The sequence below is a fragment of the Leptodactylus fuscus genome, chromosome 2 (assembly GCF_031893055.1).
Source record: "Leptodactylus fuscus isolate aLepFus1 chromosome 2, aLepFus1.hap2, whole genome shotgun sequence".
NCBI classification, from domain to species: domain Eukaryota; kingdom Metazoa; phylum Chordata; class Amphibia; order Anura; family Leptodactylidae; genus Leptodactylus; species Leptodactylus fuscus.
The window spans coordinates 200,433,151-200,458,640 of NC_134266.1; the positions used below are offsets into that span (position 1 = coordinate 200,433,151).

Consider the following 25,490-nt stretch of genomic DNA (forward strand, 5'->3'; position numbering starts at 1 on the left):
CGCTCCAAATCCTCAGGCATTCATGCAGAGGAACAATTACAATGTTCTGGAATGGCCATCCCAGTCCCCAGACCTGAATATCATTGAACATCTGTGGGATTATTTGAAGCGGGCTGTCCATGCTCGGCGACCATCTAACTTAACTGAACTTGAATTGTTTGTCCAAAATACCTTTATCCAGGATCCAGGAACTGATTAAAAGCTACAGGAAGCGACTAGAGGCTGTTATCTTTGCAAAAGGAGGATCTACTAAATATTAATGTCACTTTTCTGTTGAGGTGCCCATACTTTTGCACCGGTCAAATTTTGGTTTAATGCATATTGCACATTTTCTGTTAGTACAATAAACCTCATTTCAATCCTGAAATATTACTGTGTCCATCAGTTATTAGATATATCAAACTGAAATGGCTGTTATAAACACCAAAATATTTAGAACTAAAAATGATTAAGATTAATAGGGGTGCCCAAACTTTTTCATAGGACTGTATGTATACCGCCTCCACAGACCCATTCACTTTCTTCAGTGAGCATGGGCTGTAAAACAAACAAGAACAGGACCTGTCCTGAATTTTACTCCCCATAGCCCCATGATAATACATGGACATGTGTATAGGGCCTTTTGAATATAATAGGTTAGTGTGCAAGCCCTGAAAAACAAGGCTGGGACACTGACAATGTACATGTTGTAGAGACATCGATATAGAGTTGGACCCCCTTTGCAACTTCAACTCTTCTGGGAAAACTTTCTATGTAATATGCCTGTGGGAATTTTTGTGACATCAGACACTGACACTGGACAAGAAGACCTGGCTCACAATCTCCTTTCTAGTTCATTTGTGTAGGATTAGGTAGAGGTTAGGGCCTTGTGCTGTTCAGTCAAATTCTTCCAGACCCAACCATGCCTTTATGGACCTTGCTTTGTGTATGTCGTGATGAAAGAGGCAAGGCCTTCCCCCGAATCTTCCCTCAAACCTGTCTAAAATGTCTTGCCATACTGAAGCATAAAAATTTCCTTTCATTGGAACTAAGGGGCCTAGGCCAACCCCTGAAAAAGATCCCCTCCACCACACTTTTCAGTTGGCACAATGCAAACCCAGACTTGTTCATCAGACTGAAGGGCGATTCATGCCTCACATAACCCGTTTCCGCTCTAGAGTCCAGTGGCAGCATACTATACACCACTCCATCTTCCCATTGGCATTGTGTATTATAGCTCTAGTTCGTAAGTTGGCAGAGCAGTGGTAAGTTTTATCCACTATGTGCCTTAGCACTCAGGAGCTGTGCTCTAACTTTACATGGTCTCCACAATTCAGTGAGATCTTTAGAAGGAACACATCTTTTACAAATGTTTGTAAAGGCAGACTTCATGGCTAGGTAGAACACTGAAACCACGATGAATTTGCAACACTCCGAAGTCTAAAAAATCTTCAATGCTTTATTTCATGTAATCTTCTTAAAAAAACAAACAGGCCATAGACCAGACAATCAGACAAAAAACACCGTGACAATAAAATCGCTTGGCTTACGCGTTTCGGGGGGCAGCCCCCCCTTAATCATAGCATGTCTACATTACAAATTCCTTACCCTTATATAGGATGCTAATCAAACTCTACACCTGGCTAGCATTTGGTGTCTAGAATGGATCTAAATAAAGTTTATACACGAAGAAAAAAAAAAAAAAAAAAAAGGGGAGAAAAAGCTGTTTCTATTATATCTCTAAATGAAACAACATATTCTATAGGACTAATTTCATGTTAGCAATAAGAACAATCAAATATGAATCATACCTTTTTCATATGACCCTACATTCAGGTTCCATCGGCTCACTATTCACCCGCTTACTGATACTTTTTCTTCCGGGTCAGATGTCACCATATACCATATGAGAATTTGCCTCGCCCATAGAATTCAATTCAAAATCATATCCCTGCAGATCTCAGCAGGTACCGACACCATCATGACTACACAGAGTAATTGTATCCATCCTAATGATGTAATATCTGCGGCCCATATTCCCCACATGCGTAATGTAATCTCTCACCAAACCATGTGATATTCCAAGCCAATCAGATATACCTCATTTCTTATGAATGAGTGTAGGGCATGCGTACTAAAACTTACTCTTGCACATATCCCTACAACCTTCTTCATGATAAATAGATGAAGGGCAATGCACATATATATGTATATCAGTACTGCAAAGGGTATATGAATATATAAATAGAAAACCATATGCATAAGCATATGGATTCACATCTGATTTTCACTATAATTACTAAAAGTGGAGAATAACCGATCATGTGTATTTCAACCGCGGACCATAAAAAACCAACAATTGAATAAAAGAATGTGGTGTACTGAAAAATGTGGTCCACTATACATATAGTCTATCGCATTAAAAACAGGAACTAACTCCTCCAAACCTGCGTGTATTCTACCCTATAGTTTTTATTCTATAGCTAATATCTATATGTAGATGTTTAAATTTAGGTAACTAGAGGTAAGCTGTAAATTCATTTAGCACATCGAAAAATTCCACATATCAATAAATATAGGATAAATCAGTTTTTACGTTCATGCCTTTAGGTGTGCGGCTATTGAATCTTAAAATGTGCCATGCCTCTCTTTTGAATTGAATTTCTACATAAAAATCCTTATGGGTTAAAATTCACCTATACTCATGATCAAGTACAAATAGATTTTTTGGATATTTCTCTTAGAGGAGTGGCCTCTAAGAATAAAGTAGCCACCTCTTTTTTTTAGAAAAAAAAACGCAGGAAATTCTATTCTCCTTGCGGACAGCTGCCATCCAAAACATACGATCGCTAGCATTCCATATGGTGAATTACTAAGGACTAAACGAGCATGCAGTGAGGAGGATAATTTTGTAAGTTTTGAAAAGAACACAGAGTTACGTCTAAAACAAAGAAATTATCCTAGTTGGATGATTAAAAGTGCTTCATCCAAAGTAAAAAGTAAGAATCGTAAGGATCTCTTGATAGGACAGAAAAAAGATAGATCTCAGGAAAGAAACTATAAAATGGTATTTTCTACCCGTTATAGTCCTCAGTTCAAGTCCATCAAACAAATCATACAGAAAAATTTATGTATTTTGGAAGCTGATCCCATCACCAGAAACATTTTGAGTGGGGGAATGTCCTTTGTATCAAAAAGAGCTAATACATTGGGGAACATTTTGTCACCCAGTTATTTACAACCAGTTCTGGGGAGCAAAGTGAACAAAAGGGGTAACTTTAAATGTGGTTTCCCTAAGTGCAAAACATGTAAATTTACTAATGAAAAAAGAGAGGTGATGGGATTTGCTACGGATTTTAAGTGGCTGATTCAGTCATACATCGATTGTAATAGCCAGAATGTTGTATACTGTATAAAATGTACAGAATGTAATTTAGATTACATAGGTTGTACCTCTAGGAATTTGAAGGTGTGAATCCTGGAACACCTAAGAGATTGTGAAAAAACAGCTACGGAGAGTATGTCGGGTATTTCCCGACATTTCTCCGAAGTACACAATGGTAATGTTCAGGGTCTTCAATTTTTCGGTCTGGAGAAAATTCAAAAATCGCCTAGAGGAGGAGACAGTAGAGCACTTCTTCTCAAAAGAGAGGCATGGCACATTTTAAGATTCAATAGCCACACACCTAAAGGCATGAACGTAAAAACTGATTTATCCTATATTTATTGATATGTGGAATTTTTCGATGTGCTAAATGAATTTACAGCTTACCTCTAGTTACCTAAATTTAAACATCTACATATAGATATTAGCTATAGAATAAAAACTATAGGGTAGAATACACGCAGGTTTGGAGGAGTTAGTTCCTGTTTTTAATGCGATAGACTATATGTATAGTGGACCACATTTTTCAGTACACCACATTCTTTTATTCAATTGTTGGTTTTTTATGGTCCGCGGTTGAAATACACATGATCGGTTATTCTCCACTTTTAGTAATTATAGTGAAAATCAGATGTGAATCCATATGCTTATGCATATGGTTTTCTATTTATATATTCATATACCCTTTGCAGTACTGATATACATATATATGTGCATTGCCCTTCATCTATTTATCATGAAGAAGGTTGTAGGGATATGTGCAAGAGTAAGTTTTAGTACGCATGCCCTACACTCATTCATAAGAAATGAGGTATATCTGATTGGCTTGGAATATCACATGGTTTGGTGAGAGATTACATTACGCATGTGGGGAATATGGGCTGCAGATATTACATCATTAGGATGGATACAATTACTCTGTGTAGTCATGATGGTGTCGGTACCTGCTGAGATCTGCAGGGATATGATTTTGAATTGAATTCTATGGGCGAGGCAAATTCTCATATGGTATATGGTGACATCTGACCCGGAAGAAAAAGTATCAGTAAGCGGGTGAATAGTGAGCCGATGGAACCTGAATGTAGGGTCATATGAAAAAGGTATGATTCATATTTGATTGTTCTTATTGCTAACATGAAATTAGTCCTATAGAATATGTTGTTTCATTTAGAGATATAATAGAAACAGCTTTTTCTCCCCTTTTTTTTTTTTTTCTTCGTGTATAAACTTTATTTAGATCCATTCTAGACACCAAATGCTAGCCAGGTGTAGAGTTTGATTAGCATCCTATATAAGGGTAAGGAATTTGTAATGTAGACATGCTATGATTAAGGGGGGGCTGCCCCCCGAAACGCGTAAGCCAAGCGATTTTATTGTCACGGTGTTTTTTGTCTGATTGTCTGGTCTATGGCCTGTTTGTTTTTTTAAGAAGATTACATGAAATAAAGCATTGAAGATTTTTTAGACTTCGGAGTGTTGCAAATTCATCGTGGTTTCAGTGTTCTATCTCTGTAAAGAAAGGTTCCCATGGTCCAGGAACAGAGTTTGACACCTCCTTGAAGTCAGCCACAAGTGGTAAGAGACGGCCATCCTATATATTTTTTCGCATCTATTCATGGCTAGGTGCCGGATCTTGTAGCCATTTGGCAATGTAATTGAATTCAAGCTGTATGAGATGTGTTCTAAACCACACACTGTTTCTTTCTAGTAATGAACGTTAATAGAGAACTATATTCACACCACATATGTTTGATCCACTTTGAATAAAATATACATAAATAGGAGATATTTTTCTTTGAGGGATGGATAATTGAATAGTGATATCACAACAGTTGCCAGCTTCATCAGCAATGTATCATCATCTACAGTATCTTAGATTGACTAGTCATCCAAAGAATGTGATGAAGTCATTGGTGGATTTATCATGGGAAAAAAAGCTTAATGGGGTATTCCCACCTCACATACTCACCAGTCTTTACTGCTGTAAAATCTTCTTTCTTCCTGGTTTCTTGCACCATTTGGTGGGCGGGGTTTCACAGGCAACCTGCCGTTTAGCTCCGCCCACCCATATTGGACTGTGAAGTACAGGCAGCAGCAACTCCATTCTGTGTTACAAACAGAGACTGCCTGTCTCTGCCATAATGAACACAACTGAATTAGCTAGCCTGATAACTGGGAGAACAGAAGAAATGAAAACAGCTACTCTCCTGTATCTGAGTGCAGGAAGCTAGGTCATGTGGTGTAGACACAGGCATAGCTAGAAACAAAGGCTCGCTCCCCTGCACTTAGCCCCTCCTCCCTCCCCCCTGAGAGCAGGCAGATAAATCACTTGACTTATGACCAGATAAGTCAAGGGATGTGTAAAAAAAAAAATGAATAAAGTAAGATAGTGGACAAACAAAGCAGTTTTGCTGAAGCAATGTATTTAGGAAAAATCTTACATCCACATTAACAAGCAGTATAGATAGGATCCTTGTGATGGGACAACCCCTTTAAATTTAAAAGTGGACCTCTCACCACATCCAGTTCTTTGCATCATTTAATAGGTGCTGCAGTTATACTGATTCAAGTGCAGTTGGAAGTTTTCTCTAGTCCCCACCATTCCGGAGCAAACAGTGCAGTTAGTTTTGATGCCTGCTAGGATAAATAAGACTACTGGGTAGTTTCAGGGCGGAGCTCAGAATCAAGTCCCCTTTCCTGCTTCTCCCTGAGACCACCCACTTGACAGTAAAAAACCTAACTATCAAATCAGGTACCAAAACTAAATGCACTTATTGCTTGAAAATGGTGGGGGCTAGTAAAATCTTAACTGTTCCTTATTCAGTGGAGCAGCACCTATCAAGGAATGCAAAGAACTGGACTTGGTGGAGGTTGTAGAAGGTCCTCTAAGTTTAATTATTATGAACTAAATAATTAATCTGCAGAACATTTTTAATAACCTATGATCTCCACAGGTCCAACAAACAGCTAAATTTGACATGGAAAGCCAATCTCAAACCAGATATTTTCCCTGAAGAACCTACTGTAGAGGAAATGTAGTATTACCCGGAAGGCTTGAGAGGCCCAGAGCAGAAAGAAGCTCTCCATTACAGAGCAGCTCTTTATTCTTTCTTTGACTCCTGGTTAACAGGGTATATGGATAGAATTTATCTTCATGAAAGGTGTCCAAAGATTTCCATCCATAAAATCACAAGTCTCAAGACTAACTTCAGCTTCTTTATGATAATTAACACATATATGAATATTAATTGTGTATTATATAATAATAATGAGATGTCTTTAGACACCTGTAAAGAGGTAGTTGTGGAAAGCGCGCCGAGTCTCCATGTGACCAGTTTCTTTGCAACTGAATCCACAAAACCTTTACAAAGCAAACACATTCACCACCATTATAAAGGTGTACAAAGCAAGCAAAGAAAAAAGGCTTAAATCTAAACCATTATGTCAAGAATTGAGCACTAAGCACAATATGTATCTTCACTTCATTTGCTTTGAAAAGCTTAATAATGAATGCTAATGACAGGAGGTGAAATGTCAGGACAAGAAATGTACAACCAGAAAATCTTGTTTTGTTCTTTCAAGATGAGCCTTGAGTGAAATAAAAACATTACGCTGATACTTTTCATGTTTCATCAAGTTTCTGTAATGTTTAAATTAAAGTTATTAAATCCAACCTGTCTTCAATTTCCTGTAAAGAATTGTACGAAACAAAGAAATCTACATTAGCCACGGAAAGTTATAAAATAAAGCTCCTCTAATAAAATGCCATTGAAATAAAAGCGTAATAGAGAAATGATTTTCTCTAAGGACATTCTGGCTTTATGAGGTTTGTAAATGTCTTACCAAAGATATCGCCACGAAAACTGCTGAACCTAAATAAAAGTTGTCATTTATAAGTGGAAAATGCAGTCTAATTTCTGACCACTATGGACAAAGCTAGATAATCCAATACACATAGTGTAATGGGTACAAGACACTGTGAAATCTATTTCATTTACAGGGAACAATTGTAGCAAACCACCGATAAGTAAGATATGTGACATTTACTCAATGGGCCACAGTCACAGTGGCTCAGTAGTTACCATAGTCCCGGGCTCAAATCTGACCATGTAACATTTGCTTACAGTATGTCCTCTCTGTGTGTTACATGAATTTCCTCCAGTTTCCTCTGACTATCAGAGAGGACTCTGACTGTTGGCACAGGTTAAGTGTTAGGGTGGGGGGCATAGAACTTAGGTGATGAAATGCTGGAAAAAGTCTTGACCTTTTTCAATGTGTAAAAATGCTTTTACATGTGTGTACAGGCATTACTGAGACCTATAGGTGGCAGTCACATTTTGCTGCATGAGGTGTGGTGAGAAGGGAGCTAACCTGCAAATGCTAATAATAGTGGGTACCACTAAATTATCTCTCAAACGGGGAGCACTTATACTTATGCTCAAACATATATTGCCATTTGGGGTAAGAGGGATGCATTTTTGAAGCATTGTGTTTAATACAGATTTTTTTTTTTTAGAGGTGTCTTTATTGACAAATGCCATAATGTCACAAGAGCCAACTCCAATTGTCCTCTTTAAGCCCTTTCTCATAATATCTAGGTGCAGTGCCCCCATAATAGCTAGGCACAGTCCCTCCCTAATAATAGCTAGACACATTCCCGTCCCCCATAATAGCTAGCACAGCCCCCTCATAATGGCTAGGCCGTCTTCTCCTTATCGTAGCCAGCACAGGCCTACCGAGCAGCCACAGCTTCTTACATATATAGCTTACACTGCAATAAACAGTTCTGTATTCCCAATGCTGTGACACACAGAACTGTGAATAGTAGTGCGAGATGTGTCAGACAGTGACAGGCTCCTCTTACTTTGCACAGGCAGTATAGGAGATGCATGTTTAATACTCACTCCTGTATTAGAGAACAGTTGGTTGCTGTCTCTAGAAATGAATACACAGAACCAGTGGCGTAACTAGGAATGGCGGGGCCCCGTGACGAACTTTTGACATCCCCCCCCCCGAAGACCTCGACCGACCCCCTCATACGCATTTCTGCGCGTTATATTATGCCCCATAGTGGCCCTTTAACACAGTATTATCCCCCATAGTGGCCCCTGCACACAGTATTATGTCCCTTAGTGGCCCCTGCACACAGTATTATCCCCCATAGTGGCCCCTGCACACAGTATTATGTCCCTTAGTGGCCCCTGCAAACAGTATTATGTCCCTTAGTGGCCCCTGCAAACAGTATTATCCCCCATAGTGGCCCCTGCAAACAGTATTATCCCCCATAGTGGCCCCTGCAAACAGTATTATCCCCCATAGTGGCTCCTGCACACAGTATTATCCCCCATAGTGGCCCCTGCACACAGTATTATGTCCCATAGTGGCCCCTGCACACAGTATTATGTCCCACTGTGGACACCCATAAACAATTATTATACTCTGGGGTCTTTTCAGACCCCAAAGTATAATAATCGGAGACCCGGGGGAATAAAAACATAAAAAACTACTGTTACTTACCTGTCCTCTGGCTCCTACGCGGTCTTCTCCGCTGCTGTCCATGTTCAATGACGTCGGACGTCACATGACCCGGGACGCAGGCCGGGTTCATGTGACGTCAGAGATGTCAGGAAGGAGGCCTGGCAGGATCGTAGAGAGGTAAGTAACAGAGTTTTTTATGTTTCTTACCTCTCCCGGTCCGACAATCATTATACTCGGGGGTCCGAAAAGACCCCCGAGTATAATGATAGCAGCTGTAACGGCTGTCACCGGGCCCCTAATGTCCCGGGCCCTGTGGCAGCTGCCTCCGCTGCTATGGCGGTAGTTACGCCACTGCACAGAACCTACTTGTATGAATACCTAAAAAACATAAGTAAAAGAAAATATAGCTTTATAAATACTTTCATCTTGTAGAACAACCACAGTGACACATTCCCTTTAAACTAGCGCTTCCCTTCTGATCCTATGTAAACTAATAACGAGATTGACCTCTGAATGGATTTCGCGATCCTACTATTGTTGCTGTTTCGCACGATGTTCACACATGTACTTTTTGTTACAAATTAACAAAGAAAATATAGAATTATTTTTTTTAATGGTTTGTTAGGGGGTTGTCTTCTCTTTAAGATGGCTAGTAGGGATAAACCGGATGAGACTGAAAATCTGTCTTAGAAATCTGGTTTAGACAAAGGAGAGATCATCTCAAACAGGTGGTTTTCTGAAGAGGTTTCGATGTACAAAGATTTCACACAAGACAAAACAAAGGTCTTTAATTCGCGCATTTTATAGAAAAAAATTCTGACAATTTATCATATTTTTGGCTTTAGGGAATGCCCGGTCATACAAGTACACCTGTATCCTAGATATGCACAATCTGTACTAAATAAGCATTGTGAAATATTTCTCACATTGACAACTTCTAAAACACAATTAGATTTTGTAATAAATCATAGGGTACTAGCCATATGTTATACAAAAACATTCAAGAAATTGGTTAACAGGTAGTTATTGAAATGTCCATATTAATGGCAAACACCAGAGTATATCATGTACATTACTCAGGTATCCATCATGTGACCATAAGCTACATGGAAGGGTATATACACTTAAATGCCATGAACATATTTGTCTCATGTGTCCGAAATGCCAGGACACCCACACATTACAGTGCTCTAAACCTCATCCTGTGTTCTAATTTTGGTAGTAATTTGCACTTTTTGTTCATGCCTTACATGCATTGTATTGTGTATTCTTGGTGTTGAGTGCAGGTGGAATGACAGGTACCCTTTGTCATGGAAGAATGTGCGGTTTAATAAATACAACTTTTGCAAATGTCTGACAGAACACTGTGGCTTAGCGCTGAACTTGACAAATCTAGTCAGATTCAGTGGCTTTCGTGCTTCCTGGGCATAAGCTAACACCATTGCCAGATGCTGACTCATGGCACTGATACAAGCCAAAGCTTTTCCTGCAGCAACAAGACAGGACAGAAAGGAAACCACGTTTTCTACAGCTGATAAATGAGTAAAGGGACATGTTATGATACATGAAAATACATAAGAAGAATCTGTAAAAATACACTTGATACAACTTATCAAATAGGGCATGTTAAAGGGGATTTCCGGGCAAATGTTTTTTTTTTTCCCCAAAAAAAGTCTATTAGTGCTATTTATAGGTTAATAAGTGCCCCCAATACCTTTAGCAGTGTTTTGAGTGATTTATGGGTTTCTTTGGGAGCTCCTGGTATCTTCTGCATTTGATTACATGGTGTAGCTTCCATTCTGTTTTCCTACAACTTCTATGATGCTTCGCGCTTGACTATGAGCTGACTCACACCTCCTCCCTCTCTCACACCTCCTCCCCGTTTTCCTAGCTAGCCTACTAGCCTATCCTAACTCAGCTACTACCCCCCCCCCCCCCCACCAGCATACACGGTAGCCCAGACCAAGTGACGTCCCGCGCTCAGAAGATCTGGACAAGAAGACAGGTAAGTATGATGGCGTGGGCAGTTAGTAATAGGGGTTTGGAATGTCACTGGCAAATCAGAAAATGTACCTAGGTAAATATAGAGTATTGGTAACCTAAGTAATGTAAAAGGTAGGAGGGGGAAGGGCTTAGATTAGAAAGATCAGTTTATCCAAGACAACCCCTTTAATATATACATATATGGTAATGTACACATTCTGTAGGGAATGCTGACTACACTTGGACCAAACACGTGAGTGCACCACAACCATCAGCATGCTCACCGCGGTCCATTATCTATAATCACTGGAGACTACTAAGAATGTCCAAAATTCAATTTGCTTTCTAAGAAAGTTGGCCATGTATACTGACATTCTGTGCAACTATTGAGTCTACTATTGCAGAAATAAATGGGTATCCCAGTCCACAAACCTGTTCCTTTCCTACCATCTTCATAATACTATACCCAAATACATAACAAGCTCTACTTCCCAGTAACCAATCTGTAAGATACACCTGTATTTTGAAGAGGACATGGAGGTCAGAGAAGACGTGCTTTTATGGGGAATGTTATGTGGCAGCACACATTAGTAACTTCTATACTAGCTGAATACTAGGCGTTGATGGACATACAGAGAAGATGAGAGGCCACCAGACCAAAGAGTACTTGTAAAAACAGTAAAGCCAGTATGGCTGCAACAGAGCAAACAGGTAAAGAAAGTTATGAGGCTCAGATTGACAAGGCCATTAACAGCATGAATGATGAAATGTAGCTACACAATAAGCAAAGGGAACATTTTGTGAGCCAGCGCACCAATGTTTTTTCTTCCATTTGTTCAGTTTGATCCGGAAGAGGTGATCGATTGTAATGATGATAATGTATCCTCCTTCACAAGTCACCATTGTTTCACACTATTTATTTATGATACAAATTATTGATATCTCAAACTTTACTTTCTTATTATGTTTTGCATTTGCTTGTGTCAAATTTTCATCACTCATACATTTCTACTGCATACCACACTATATCAACAAGTGCTATTCTGAACATAAATATATTACAACAGCTTACACATTTCTTTTAGATCTCTTGCAATCTACAAGAAATATAAAAAAAAATAAAATAAAATCTTCAAACCTAAAAATATACAAAAATTATTTTCTTTATTGGACTGCTGAAAATTTTTGAAATGCATACAGAGGAAAAAAGGAGGAATAGGTTAAACTATTATATGCTAAGCATGTTACAGCATGAAATAGAGGTTAGATCACCTATTGTCATGTGGATAACGCGTATGATTACTCTATGTACTCTACTCATGGTAATACAGTATACTACTAATACACAGTTTAAATTAAACCTAGCACCAAGTATAAATAGCTAAATTACTTGCCTCATTTGATGGTCACCATGCCTGACCCTAGTAATAAATTTGGCATTTTTTAAAAAAAAAACTATTTACCTATTCAAAAGACACGATCCCTGTTACCCCTAGAGACACTGGAGGGGTGCACTTTAAATAGTTATTTAGTCAAGCATTAAAAAACCTGTAACAGCACATACATCATCTCCGAAAATACAGGTTTTAGTGGTATACGGTGGCATAACTAGTCTTGTGGGCCCGGGTGAAATCTTTTGTCCGGGGGCCCCGTACCTCATCCCTATAGTGAATTCTTGATAGTGATGGTTACAGGGGCTAAGGAGTTTAATCAACCTTAGTGTGGTTAGGGTAATCTGTGGGTCTCCTTGGCTTATGGGCCAGGTGGAAGCTGCAATCTCAATACTGATGACCGTGCTTATGGGCCCCCTAAGGCTCCTGGGGCTGATATGACTGCACCCTCTGCACCCCTTCAAGTTACGCCCCTGTTGATATATGAAAGGTGAAGATGTCATTTTTAATATGACACCAAAATCACTATTCTAGGTTTAATAATGCCAGAGATATAACAATTTAAAGTGACCTCCATATATATTCAGCTTCTTTGTAGGAGCCTATCCACCCTTACTAAAATGAGAAACAGTGAGAATATTTCTCTTCATGATTGAGAAATAGGGAAGAAAATATAGAAAGTGGATTTTAGTTCAAAATTTTACATCCACAGTAGTGCTAAATATGCACCGCTCCCTTGTGCAGCCTTTGCTTGGTTTTATTTTACTTGCTGCTCCTTGTATCACTGTTATTTACATGCAGTGAATCTGTAGACAAACTACATTTCCCATGATTCATGTGCCTGTTCTCACTCTCTGTGTACCCCTCATTTCTTGACCCTCCCCTGCAATGATATCAGAGGTAATAAATCACTTCCATATCTGAGGTTACATGGTGTTGTGATGTTTCATTTGCAAGCTCACTAACCCCCACCCCCTTAAGCAGCAAATACAGAGAGTGAAGGAAGGCAGATGAATCATGAGAAATGTAGTTTGTTTAAATTCACTTACTATAAATTTCCCAACTACATCTGTTGGATGTTTGTTCCAAGCCTCAACTACTTTTTCATTGTAGTAATACTTCCTGGCATTGCTTCTCATCTTTCTTTCAAATAAGATCAGATTCTGCCCCTTTATCTTCATGTTTTAGTTTTTTATTAAAAAAAAGAAAACAAAAAACCTCTTGAACCTTATTTATACCTAAAATACACGGGGCCCCTAACAAAAGTTAGGTTTTATGTTAGACTGGGTAACTGACATGGGGACCACCATGTTCCTACAACGATGGTGCGACCGCTGCACTATGCTCAGTAAGGGCAGCTACCAAGTAACCTTTATGGAATCCACATTGAAAATCCTTCATAAGGCATATCTTATTCCAACTAAACTACATCATATGTATCCCAGTCTCTTCTATTTGTTACATAGGATTTCAGTTGGAAGGCACTACACCTCACATATGCTGGACATGTCCAGCAATTAAATGTTTTTCAGCATCCTTACAATGTATATTGAAACTGCTATTGAATTGACCTGTTCCAATGTCAGTGTCGATGTTCATCCTACCCCTTACAAGCTGCTACAATTTGTATTTATGGCTGTGTGGATACATGTAAGTACTAGAACTCAAAATCCTGCTCTTTGCTATTATAAATCTCAACGCTATTATAAATTACATGAAACTGCAGTTTGATGAAGTGTGGTCCCCTTAGGTGGACAATCCAGAGCCCCTCACCTGGCATATTGTTTACAGCTATGACAATAGGGATCAAACGAACTTTTGTCTTTCCCATTATTAAGTGACTTTACTTCTACTAACCTGGAAGACAGTGTACACTCCTAAACCCTCTAATATGTCTACCTCATTTTCTTTCCCTGTTTTTGTTTTGTTTGTTTTTTTTACTTTGTCTTAAGAAATTTGACCCATTTTTGTTCTGATATTTTTTGTATGTTCATTCAACAAATACCCTTTGAAATTAAAAATATTATAAAGAATAGCATACCAGTAACAACAATACTCTAAAATCTGATGATCAACCAACTGTGAATCCACTGAAATATCCAGGGATTAGTCTTCAATCATTTAGCTATCCGGGGGCCCCTAATCTGTCACCAGCCCCAATTTCTCATGCTCTGGTTCTAAAGTTGCCCATGCTCTTGATATTTGCCTTGCTATGCCTGCACAGGCAGGAGGGGCTGAGAGGGCAACTCCAAGCATTTACTGTGTGTCAGACATAAGGAAGTGGAGAGCAGCAGTGTGAGCAGTGTTGGAACTGGTACAGCAGAGGATTTTTAAGAGAAGAGTACAATTTTTTTTGTTAGATTTTTTTATGTTTGCATTTACCATGAAATCTTCATTGAAAATAGTAGGAGAGAAGTTGTCTCAAATATGGTGGTAAGAAACAAGGTGGTTAATTCAATACATACGGGTAAAATTCCAACAATATGGCTTTAAATTTGCATTAGTAAAAAGATTTTGAAGTAACTGTAAAGTATTGTATTGTGAAGTAATCTGAAGCGATGACTTTTGCTGCTTTCTACAGAAAGTCAAGTTAAATACTGCTACTATATATCTCTTACATTGTTACAGCTACAAGATACTGTACATTTGCCTTCATTCAAGTGGTTGTATAAAAACAGATCATAAAACTGCAGGATACAAAGAATTATTTTTATTATATTTTTACTACTTTACCTTTGCTGTAGCCTCCGCTTAGCTGTAGTAGGGACATTGGCTCCATATCCATATGAAAACAAAACTCTTTCAGCTTCAACTTCATCTTCCACTATGCAAATAGGAAAAGAAGAATATTAACTATGTGGTCATAAGCCAATAAAGAGGACCAGTCATCTCTCGTCATGTCTGTTCTACTAACTAACCGAATCGCTTATGATATAGGAAGTCAGGAGCATCTTTTCACAGAACTCTACATTGTGCTTTCCTTTATTACTATTCTTAGAGGAATGGTAATTGTCAACTTTTATAGAATTCTTTTTTGGTGGAATAAAAGATGAATGGAACACCTAAGAGTTGTAAGAGACAATATTCCAAACATGTTGTGTTTTCATTAATACACTTATTAAAGTGGTTGTCTAGGATTTAAAAAACAAATTAGTGAGGAGTTGAGCAGCTATATAGAGCCTCTTCCACCACCCATCCTATACACAGTACAGGGCCGGAAGCAGAAAGCACCCTCCCCTGTATAATAGCCAGAAGCCATCACTACCAGACGCTATAAAGGGGACAAAGCGTCAAACCCAGTATTGTGTATATGACAGCGTTGCAAGTGGCTCTGTAAAGTGGGTCTGGGGGGTTTAGCTTACGTGAAAAAAATTCCACACAGACTACTACATGAATGAGATACAATCATGAAAACCTATACCAGCATCATATCCATGTAGATCTCAATTTAGACATGAACATGTAAGTGCACACTTCCCTCTGCCACCTTCCAATTCGCCCCTAAACTATTTCAGACAAGATATTGCAACACAGAGTATATTTGATAGCTAAGGAAAGCTTAGTTTTTTTTTTGTCATTTCAGCATCATTTGCAAAAAAGTTCAAGAATATGAGAGGATTAAAGAGGTCCTTTCATCAGTTGGGGCACATGTGGTTTTATACACCGCTAGAAAGCCGACAGTGCGCTGAATTCAGCGTATTGTCAGCTTTCCCGTTCTGTGCCCCCAGTGAAGAGCTATCAGTGCCGGTACCGTAGCTCTTCACCATCAGAAGGGTGTTCCTGACAGTTAGTCAGGAACGCCCTTCTTCACAGCAGTGCCTATAGCGCTGTACAGTGAGAGCGGTGAGGAACGCCCCCTCCCCTCCTGATAATACTCGTCTATGGACAAGTACTGTGAGCAGAGGCGTTCCTCACCCCCTCTCACAGTACAGCACTATAGGCTGACTGACTGTCAGGAACGCCCTTCTGACGGTGAAGAGCTACGGTATCAGCACTGATAGCTCTCCACTGGGGCACAGATCTAGCGGTGTGTATATATATATATATATATATATCCGCATGTGCCCCAATTGATGAAAAGTCCTGTTTAAGAAAGTAAAACTTAACCCAGATATCCAGATATTAGGTAGCTGTAAGGCAAAGAACGCATAGAAAAATATAGGCATTGCCAATCCCATCTAACACCACTTGTATTGGAAGGAAACTGTAGGATCAAAAGGAAGAAATTCTGGTTTCCTCACAAAGCCAGACATAGGGAAACTGACTGGCAGCCCTACAGAAATGAGGTTGTCAAAGAGATTTGCAGATAGGAATCCAATATCTACAGCAAGCTTTAGACTCTTCACATTATAGCCATCCATTAGGATTTCTGTCATCTTTCCTGCATGTTCACAGAATAAATGACGCCATATGGATCAGTTACATCATAAGTCATCCAGCTACATCATTTTTTGACAGCTTTTAATGATACAATCAGATAACATAACCCTATTATGTATAGGAATGAATGGGTGAAAGAAAATAAAAAAAACTTGCTTTGTGCAGACTGAATTATGACATCATCCAATTCCTGCTCCAGCTTTTCATAGGTCTCCAGTCTTGCTCGGAGTTCAGAATTCTGAGCCTGTAGCTCCGTAACTCGCTTCTCTGTGGAGGCCTGAAGAGCGTAAAATTCCTTTGTTAAAACCTGAAAAAAAGAAGAAGTGTTGGGTTTTAGAAATAGGTTCACATGTTATTAACATCAAGAAATGTAGCTTGTCAGTAATGTCAACAGGCTCATCTTCCAGGAAACACACATATATATATAAGTTACACACATGTTCTATTCCAAGTATAGCGCTGGCGATTATTCATATACAGAATAAAAATTGTATAGATAGAAACAAAATCCCATTGTTTTTATTAGGTTGTTTAGCTGCACATGAACCCAAACGCATATTTTCACCTGAAAGACATGTGATGTATGGATGGGTACAACATGGGATGTCACGTTATAAAATTACAAATTTATATTCTCAGAATTATCACTACGTTTGTACATACACTCATTGACAAAATAAAATAAAAAACAGCCAGATAGAAATGTCAGACTGCTGTAAAACTCAGCATGCAGTTATGTCTAAGGCCCCGGTCACACGGGGCAAGAGGGGGCGGATTTTGGTGCAGAATCCACGTCATAATCCGCCCCCTCATTTGGGCCTAATCCGAAGCGGAAAGCCGCGACGGGGTGCCGTGCACTGCACTGGCATCCCCTCGCGGCAGCCGCGACGGAATATGCACACGCGGATTTGCGTGTGAACTAAACCTTAGGCAGATATGTAAAGGATTACAGTTGTGTCTGATTAGACACAGCCTTTCCACAAGAGGGCGTTAAAGTGCTTTCTCCACTCCCCTATATAAAGGCTCTCAGAGGCTACTTTTGGGTACTGTACCTCTAAGTGAGAGACTGTTGATTACCTTTGCGGCACACTTAAACATTTTGGGCTGAAGTGTAAGGTGTGGATGTGCAGATACTGCAAATCACAGTGCAATTTCAAGAATACTGGGCCAAGTACTCGCATTTTTGCCTGGCCCAGTCATTTTCACATGAGCAGCAGCCAGGTAGCCAATTGAAAAGCAAGGGACTGGAGGGCCGGAGGCTGCTCACTTGCATGATCACTTTTATAAACCTATCTTTACAACTGAGGACCCATTACAATTTATGGGGTCTGTGTGGTTTCTTTGCTAACCGCTTTTTAATGTGTTCGGTATTCTGTTCGAGGGGTCCCCAATCGGACTCCCTGTAAGGAATACCGAACGCAGATGTGAACCAGGCCTAAACCAAAATAACTTAGGCTGGTCTTACACGGCCGTAATGTAAGTTCGCAAATGGTCCGCAATTGAGGGTTTTCAATTGCGGACCATTTGCGGACACATTATATTCAATGTGGCCTCTTACACCACCGGATATTTTGTCTGTGGTGTGGCTGGGCCGCAACCGTGGTCCGCAATTTATAGGACATGTCCATAATGGCCGTGAATTGCGGCACTGCACAGACTCGCCCATAGAGCTCTATGGGCGAGTGCAGCAGGACACGGACATCTGCGGAGCCTATGTTACCAATCAGCAACTAGTGTTACTGATCAGCAACTTGCGGACCGTACATTCAATACGGTCGTGTAAGACCAGCCTTACATGAGCAAGATCATGTTTTCTAGTAGGGCTGGATTTGGCTATTTCTCGATTAATTGTCTTTGTTGTATCATACTGATATAAGCCTAAATAAGATAAGGCAGCGACACTATACACACAGATAAGACTGTATACGTGCCATGTGTACTCAATCACTTTTTGGAAACTGTACTTGTTTTACAGATGAATGATTATTCATTGTAGCTGCCAGAAAGCACGAACAGCCTGCTGAACGGTCTATACATACAATACGTCCAATATGACCACCCCAGGAAGGTTTTGGAAACAGTAGAAATGTGTAAATTACATTAAAGTACAATGGGGATGTATAAGAACCTCCAAAAGCAATGTATACAGGTTTAAAATATACAGTCTCTGGTGCACCTCACTGCACTTTAGCTTCATTTGCATGGTTCTATGAATGAATTGACATCTATTGGACTATTTCAAGGTATAATGGTGCTCGGCATAATGTCCTCCACAATGCACTGTAGAAAGTTTTGATATCAAGTTTTCAGGTGACAGACAGCCTTTACTCTTTTATAAGTTACTAAAATGAATTGATATATTCTATTCAGTGATACTTTCTCAAACTCAGCCACAGACTGGTGCAAAGATCAACATTGTAAGAAACACCAATAAAACGAGTTCAAATAACTACGATAAGATAGGAAATGATGTCTATATAGTACAGTGGGAGGGAAAATGAAGGATATAAAGTATAGTACCATAGAGAATAGATGCTGGAAATGACAGGGTTAACCTACATGTTTCGACATACATTGACTTGCTTTGAATATATGCTGTGAATTTTTGTGATATGTCAGCAGATTTGATAAGAAATACAAATGAATACTCCAAATCAACAAAGACAGGATGCATTCTGGTTATAAGCATAGGGGTGAAGCAAGGACAGACAGCAAATCACAATATACGGAGATGACAGAGCACAGAGATACGCTGATAGGTATAGGAACATAAGTCTTATCAGGTCACCATCATCATAATGATGGGCGAAGAACAATGGGAAGTATGTATCCAACTGAGATTTACAGACAACAACTGTAAAGCGTACCTCTAGTTTTTTCTGATATTTCTCACACTCTAGTTGGCACTTGTGCAGGTTGTCCGTGGTCTCCTCCAACACCAGGTGGGCACGTTCAGCCTCAAAAGTTTTAATCTTCGCCTGATGGAGAAGCTCAGACATTTTGCCTTCTGTACCCAGCTGCAACTGTCTATACCTGAAAAAGACGCAGTATAAAGAAGTTGCAATTAGCATATATATTAGTGAAAATAACAATAAAAATAACCAATATTCATGGGAAATCTAATGTAGAAAAAGACATAAGACAACGGGCAAAAAAACTGATAAATCATCCTATCATAAATCCCAATTGTTAATGATAATTGTGGTAACTATAATGGAAAAAGGATCAATCCTGACCACAGTCATATATTCACTTGGACAGTTCATAATCCATTTTGGTTATCTCACCTGCCCAAGTTAGGCGGCTTTTTTGTACTTGAGTTCACATACGCAGTTTTGCTCCCAAACCAGTAGTGGATACAAAAGTACGGAAACTTATAAAGGAAAGATTTCATATCTCCTCTCTATCAAAATTAGGCTGAACTTTAGAGAGGAAACATGGCAAACTCTATAAAAAATACAGTATGAATTCATATGTGAACCCAGTTGGGTCGCTCTAAGGGGGTGGACACGGAATCTGCGCGGAAAAAAAAGCCTCCCATTGACTTAAATGGGTTCCATTTTCCACATTTCTTCCCATGGATTTAAATGGGTTCCGCGTGGAAAATGGAATCCATTGAAGTCAACAGGAGGATTTATTTCCATGTGGAGGCTAAATTCTACGTTAGAATCAGCGCACGGAAACTCCGTGTGAATGCTCCCTAATAGGGAAGAAACTGAAAAAGATGTCATGCTAAGAAAGTGCTATTGCGTAATGTTGGTTAAGGCTGCGTTCACACTACTGCTGCTGTCTGCCCCGGGGTTTACGACGGAAACCCCGGGGAAACTGGACAGGGAACGACTTGCCCTCGGTTAGCTTTAAAATCCATTCCTTTAAATGGGCTTTTAAAGGTGATTGCCAGTGTCTGCATGCGGCCTCTCCGCCTGGAAACTGTTTTTTTGCATGGACACAAAGTCGTACATGCAGGATTTTGTGTCCATGCAAAAAAAAAAAAAAAAAAAACAACCAAACAAAACAAAAAACAAAAAAAAAACGGTTTCCAGGCAGAGAGGCTGGATACAGATACTGGTGGTCACCTTTAAAAACCCTTTCAAATGAATGGGTTTTAAAGCTGACCGCCGGCAAGCCGTTCCCTGTCCAGTTTTCCAAGGGTTTATGACGAAAACCCCGGGGTGGACAGCGGTGGCAGTGTGAGCCCAGCCTAACTTTTTCTGTAGTATTACTTTATATTTATTATTATTAATAATAATTAAAAAAAATGTCAAACATATTGTCCTTAAAATGTGCATGCTATAGAGGTACATTTGTCTTATCACCAAATCACACCAAAACCACAACAGTTCAGCCATGGCTGCTGTGTTACTGCTTTTATTGTCACATTTCTGCAATTTCCTATCAGTTGTAAAAAAAAAAAAAAAAAAAAAAAAAAAAAGAGGCTTAATATAGCTGAGAAATAACCCTCTTATGCCTGGCCTTGTTATATGTTATGGATACAATTGGTGCAGTGTGAACATAGCCCAGTACTACAGAATGCCCTCTAGAGCAGTCCCATGGATAGACATATTAGGCAATATGGAACATGGCATTGGGAACTTTGTAGAAAGAATTCATCTTGGCTTCACATGTAACATCTCAAGTCTCAACAGATATTTCTCAAACATTGTTCTACAAGGAAGTACCAAATAGAAACAAAGTAGAACAAAAAGTCCTGTAATATATTTCCCGAGATGACAAAACATCTCCGAGATATGATGAAATGTTTTTTTTAGAGGTATATAAAGTTTATAGATATTGTTCTTCCAGTAATGGCTACGTGTGTATTGAGATGCTGAGTAATGCAAAGAAGTAAACAATTAATAAAAAGCGAATAGCCTGCCATGATTTAGAACTTTTTTTTATTGCTATTTACGTTTTACAATTTTTGTCTCACATTATTATCTGCCTATCCATAATGTAAACTTTTTTTTTTTTTAATATTTCAGCTTCACAATGGAGTAAATACAATAGGCCAAAGTTCTTGCCTTCTACAGCTCTCATGTCAAATGTGCAGTATAGAATGGGCCAGGGTCAGATGGTAAGGGTTAGTTCACATTAGCGCTTGAAAGCAGAACTTTTCTCTACGCATTTTTTGGGAAACCATGCAGGAACCCGCCGGAACCCAATATAGTCCTAAAGAACGGAAACCCAAGCACATAATGCTAGTCTACACTGAAGGCCATGATTAGCCAGACAACAACACAATGGGGCAGATACACTAAAACTATCTGTCTAACTTCACAGTGCAATGTTAGAGAAGACATTCTTAACCTGCACAAGATTTTCCAAAAAGTCTGTTGCCATCTGAAAATCTTGTGCACTTTAGTGAGAAATCACATTGAGAAGATTTTCGTAACTGAAAATACAGCTACAGGAATTTTTCCTAGCTGAAAAATTCAGCTTCAGTTATTTGAAGCTGAATTTTCTGCTTGTCCAAATGACGCATCAAAATCTGCTCCTGCCAGGCGGCATTTTCAGCTTCCTATTCACTTCAATGGGAGTTATCAAGCAGAATCTGCCTGAAGCTTGAGCATGATGCTTATTTTTCCGCTACCTGAAAAAATTTGCTGGAGAAAAAAAACAACAGCACCCGACTCCCAATGAAATGAATGGTGGCTAGTTTCAGGTGGAATATGGAGCTGATGTGAACATACCCTTAGACGGTCTAATCTAACTTAATATTTTAACACTCCATTGGGTTATTTTTGTTATGCAAAAATCTGATGCAGTTGCTGAAATTTTGGCACAATAGCTGGGCCACGGTATAAGATATTAAACCACGAACTGAGAAAGCGGACAACTCCTTTAACTTCCATTTATTGCTACCTCACATGCCATACTTACAGGCATTACTGAGCAGTGACATTTTTTTTTTTTTTTTTTAAATGTAGATTGTGAGCCCCACATAGAGCTCACAATGTACATTTTTTCCCTATTAGTATGTCTTTTTTTGGACTATGGGATGGAAATCCATGCAAACACGGGGAAAACATACAAACTCCTTGCAGATGGTTTTTTGCCCTTGGCAGGATTTGTACCCTAGGACTCCAGCGCTGCAAGGCTGCAGTGCTAACCACTGAGCCACCGTGTGGCCCCTCTGAGCAGTGACAACATGTAATAGTTGAGGCCATCCAATAGGTCATTTTTTTTTTTTTATAACATTTGCACCTCTTTTGCTTGTTTTTTTTTGTGCTATGGCTGAAAAAAACTACAAATTGACAAAAGTCAATTGACAGTTTAGAAAGATGTATTAATAAATTGTTGGCTTCTTGTCACTACTAGAAGAGTGGTAAAACAATCAGGTTAGAAAATGTCAGGGTAGAACATGTAATGGCTTTGAACTCAATGACCTGTTTACGCTTGTACATAGATATTGCTTCACAGGTTATTCATGATGAACCCCCACAGGCATAAATTGATTAGGAAAAAGCTCACGTGTTCTTTACTCACTGAATACCAATATAGAAGCCACTTATATGTCATCTGAAGAACATATGGCCAAGCACATTTTTTCTGACTCAAGCAACGATCACATTGACAAGCTGAAGCTGCTGTTCAGAGACTGATATAGTGTATTAGGGAACTAGATCTTTCTAAGGCTGGGTTCACAGGGAGTTTTTTGGTCAGGAAACTGACTCAAATTCCTTCTCCAAAAAGCACCTCACTAGAGATGAGCGAGTACTATTTGAAATGGACGTTTCGAATAGGAATGAGTGGACGTAGCCGGCACGCAGAGGGTTAAGCGGCCCGCCTCCAGCAAAGTCTGCGTGCCGGCCGCTTCCATTCATTACTATGGGTGCGTGCTATTCGAAACGTCCATTTTGAATAGTACGCGCTCATCTCTACACCTCACCATACAGTCCTATTGTGAGGCGTTTTTAGGAGGAATTTGAGTCAGTTTCCTGACCCAAAAAACTCAGAACGCAGCCTTATACTTAAAGGGAGTCTGTTAGCATTAGATTCAGCTTTGGAGCGCCATTTTCATACAACTTCCTAAGGGTGCATTCACACTGAGTAAACGCTAGCTTATTTTGTAGAGTAAAATTACACTTGTAAATTTTGCTATCCCATTGACTTCAATGATATTTTTTTACAAGTGTAAAAATACGCCAGTAAAAAATACGCCTGTAAAAATACGCCTGTAAAATATCATTGAAGTCAATGGGATAGCAAAATTTACAAGTGTAATTTTACTCTACAAAATAAGCTAGCGTTTACTCAGTGTGAATGCACCCTTATTCAGTAATATGCAAATGAGTGGAAAAGTGCCTTAGGGGCGTGCCTTAGCTAACCTGGGCTTTGATTTCTGCACTAGATTCCCGTGCAAAGCACTTTCCCCTCATTTGCATATAAATAAGCAACTATTTGCACAAAAATTCCAAAAATGAATAAAAGAGATATATTTGGAAACTATAAAATCACCTCTGCAGGGTACTGGGATTAGGTTTATGAATGCATTTACTGTTGACAGACTCCCTTTAAGAACTTTTTGGAAAAGTTGGCAGCTAAGAAACAAAGTAATGTTTTGGGCAAGTACGATGCCCTTTTTCAGGCTGAAGTGTATGGTCCAGTCTGTAGATGTGCTTGCAAGCCAGAAGAGAAGCCAGCTAATAAAAGCTGTAGGGCTTGGGCCAGACAACCTGAGGAACAATTCCTGCATATCAAATACACAGGATAAACTATATTCAGAGACTGTATGGAGCACAGTGTTCCCTGGGCTTCAGCAGTATTGGTCATTCAGACTTAGCGGTAAAACAGAATCTCATCATTTCATTCAAAAAATGAAAACAGAATAGTATGCGTCCATTTGAAGATGGTCCTGGGTGCCATTATGGGTGCCCTTTTTGGAACATGGTCATCAGTATCAGATCAGTCTAGGTCCAACAACCTGCACCAATCAGCGGAAGACGTATATAAAGCATATGACAGGAAGGAGCTCTGTTCCAATTCAAGTAAATGGGAGAGGGGCTGCAGTTCCAGGTGCCACCACTATACGGTACAGACCGGAAGCTGTCAAGCAGAGTAGAAGGGAGTGGAGTGGATAATGGTAGTCTTCAGGGACAGCTAGCCAGGGGGTATGACTAGTTTTAGCTCCAGCATGTATTATATATTAGAGAACTAGCAAAACAGCTTCGGACTGCAATAGAGGCTGTAACACATGCAAGGCGTTCATAAAGTTCCACAACCTACCAAGTTATGTATATTTAACAAAACAATGGTGTTGAAGGTCAATATACCATTACAATAATAACCATTTTTCTAAATTTCTCTATTAATCTACCAATTAATCTACTAATTAATCACATTAATCTAATGTGTAATAATACAACAACAAAGTGACAGCATGAAACAGAATGCAAAGGATCAGTCATCTCATGCTCAGCCCAATGGATTTGCCTTGCCAGATATGGGCATTTGGTACACTAAGAAGGTTTCTATAAGAAAGGGGATATGTAGCGTGTATACATTATTGATAGGTTAGGATAGGTTACAAATAACAGATTACTGGGGGTCTAACTATGGACATCCCCATGGATCTGCTCTTTGCAGCCGACTGCATTGTATTGGTAACTAGCACAGCTCAATACATTGTAATGGTAGGGGAAGTGAATGGCACAGAGCTAGTGGTACCTGAATGAGTCACTACACTGTGTATAGAGGTTGTATTTGTTCTGGTACACTGTGGCTACTGTAAACAGCTGATCGATGGAAGTGCCAGAAGCTGGATTCTGCTACTGGAGATCTATACTAGGAATAGGTCATCAATAGTACACTCCCTTCAATGATGTTATAAGATCTGTCATTTGTATCTGTGAAATAGAAGATTAGGGAGGTTTCTTAAAAAGAAAAAAAAAAAA

At 39.3% G+C, this 25,490-nt stretch overlaps 1 protein-coding gene across 2 annotated transcripts in view; it reads right to left on the minus strand.

Annotated features, from left to right (window-relative positions):
- The window catches only part of PIBF1 (progesterone immunomodulatory binding factor 1), a 115,269-nt gene that overhangs the window by 46,763 nt on the left and 43,016 nt on the right, over window positions 1–25,490 (minus strand). For both annotated transcript variants that reach the window (XM_075265419.1, XM_075265420.1), the window contains exons 8-10: window positions 19,464–19,629; window positions 16,753–16,903; window positions 14,950–15,040 (exon numbers count right to left, since the gene is read on the minus strand). In XM_075265419.1, coding sequence (XP_075121520.1) covers window positions 14,950–15,040; window positions 16,753–16,903; window positions 19,464–19,629 — 408 coding nt within the window. The remainder of the gene's footprint in view (window positions 1–14,949; window positions 15,041–16,752; window positions 16,904–19,463; window positions 19,630–25,490) is intronic.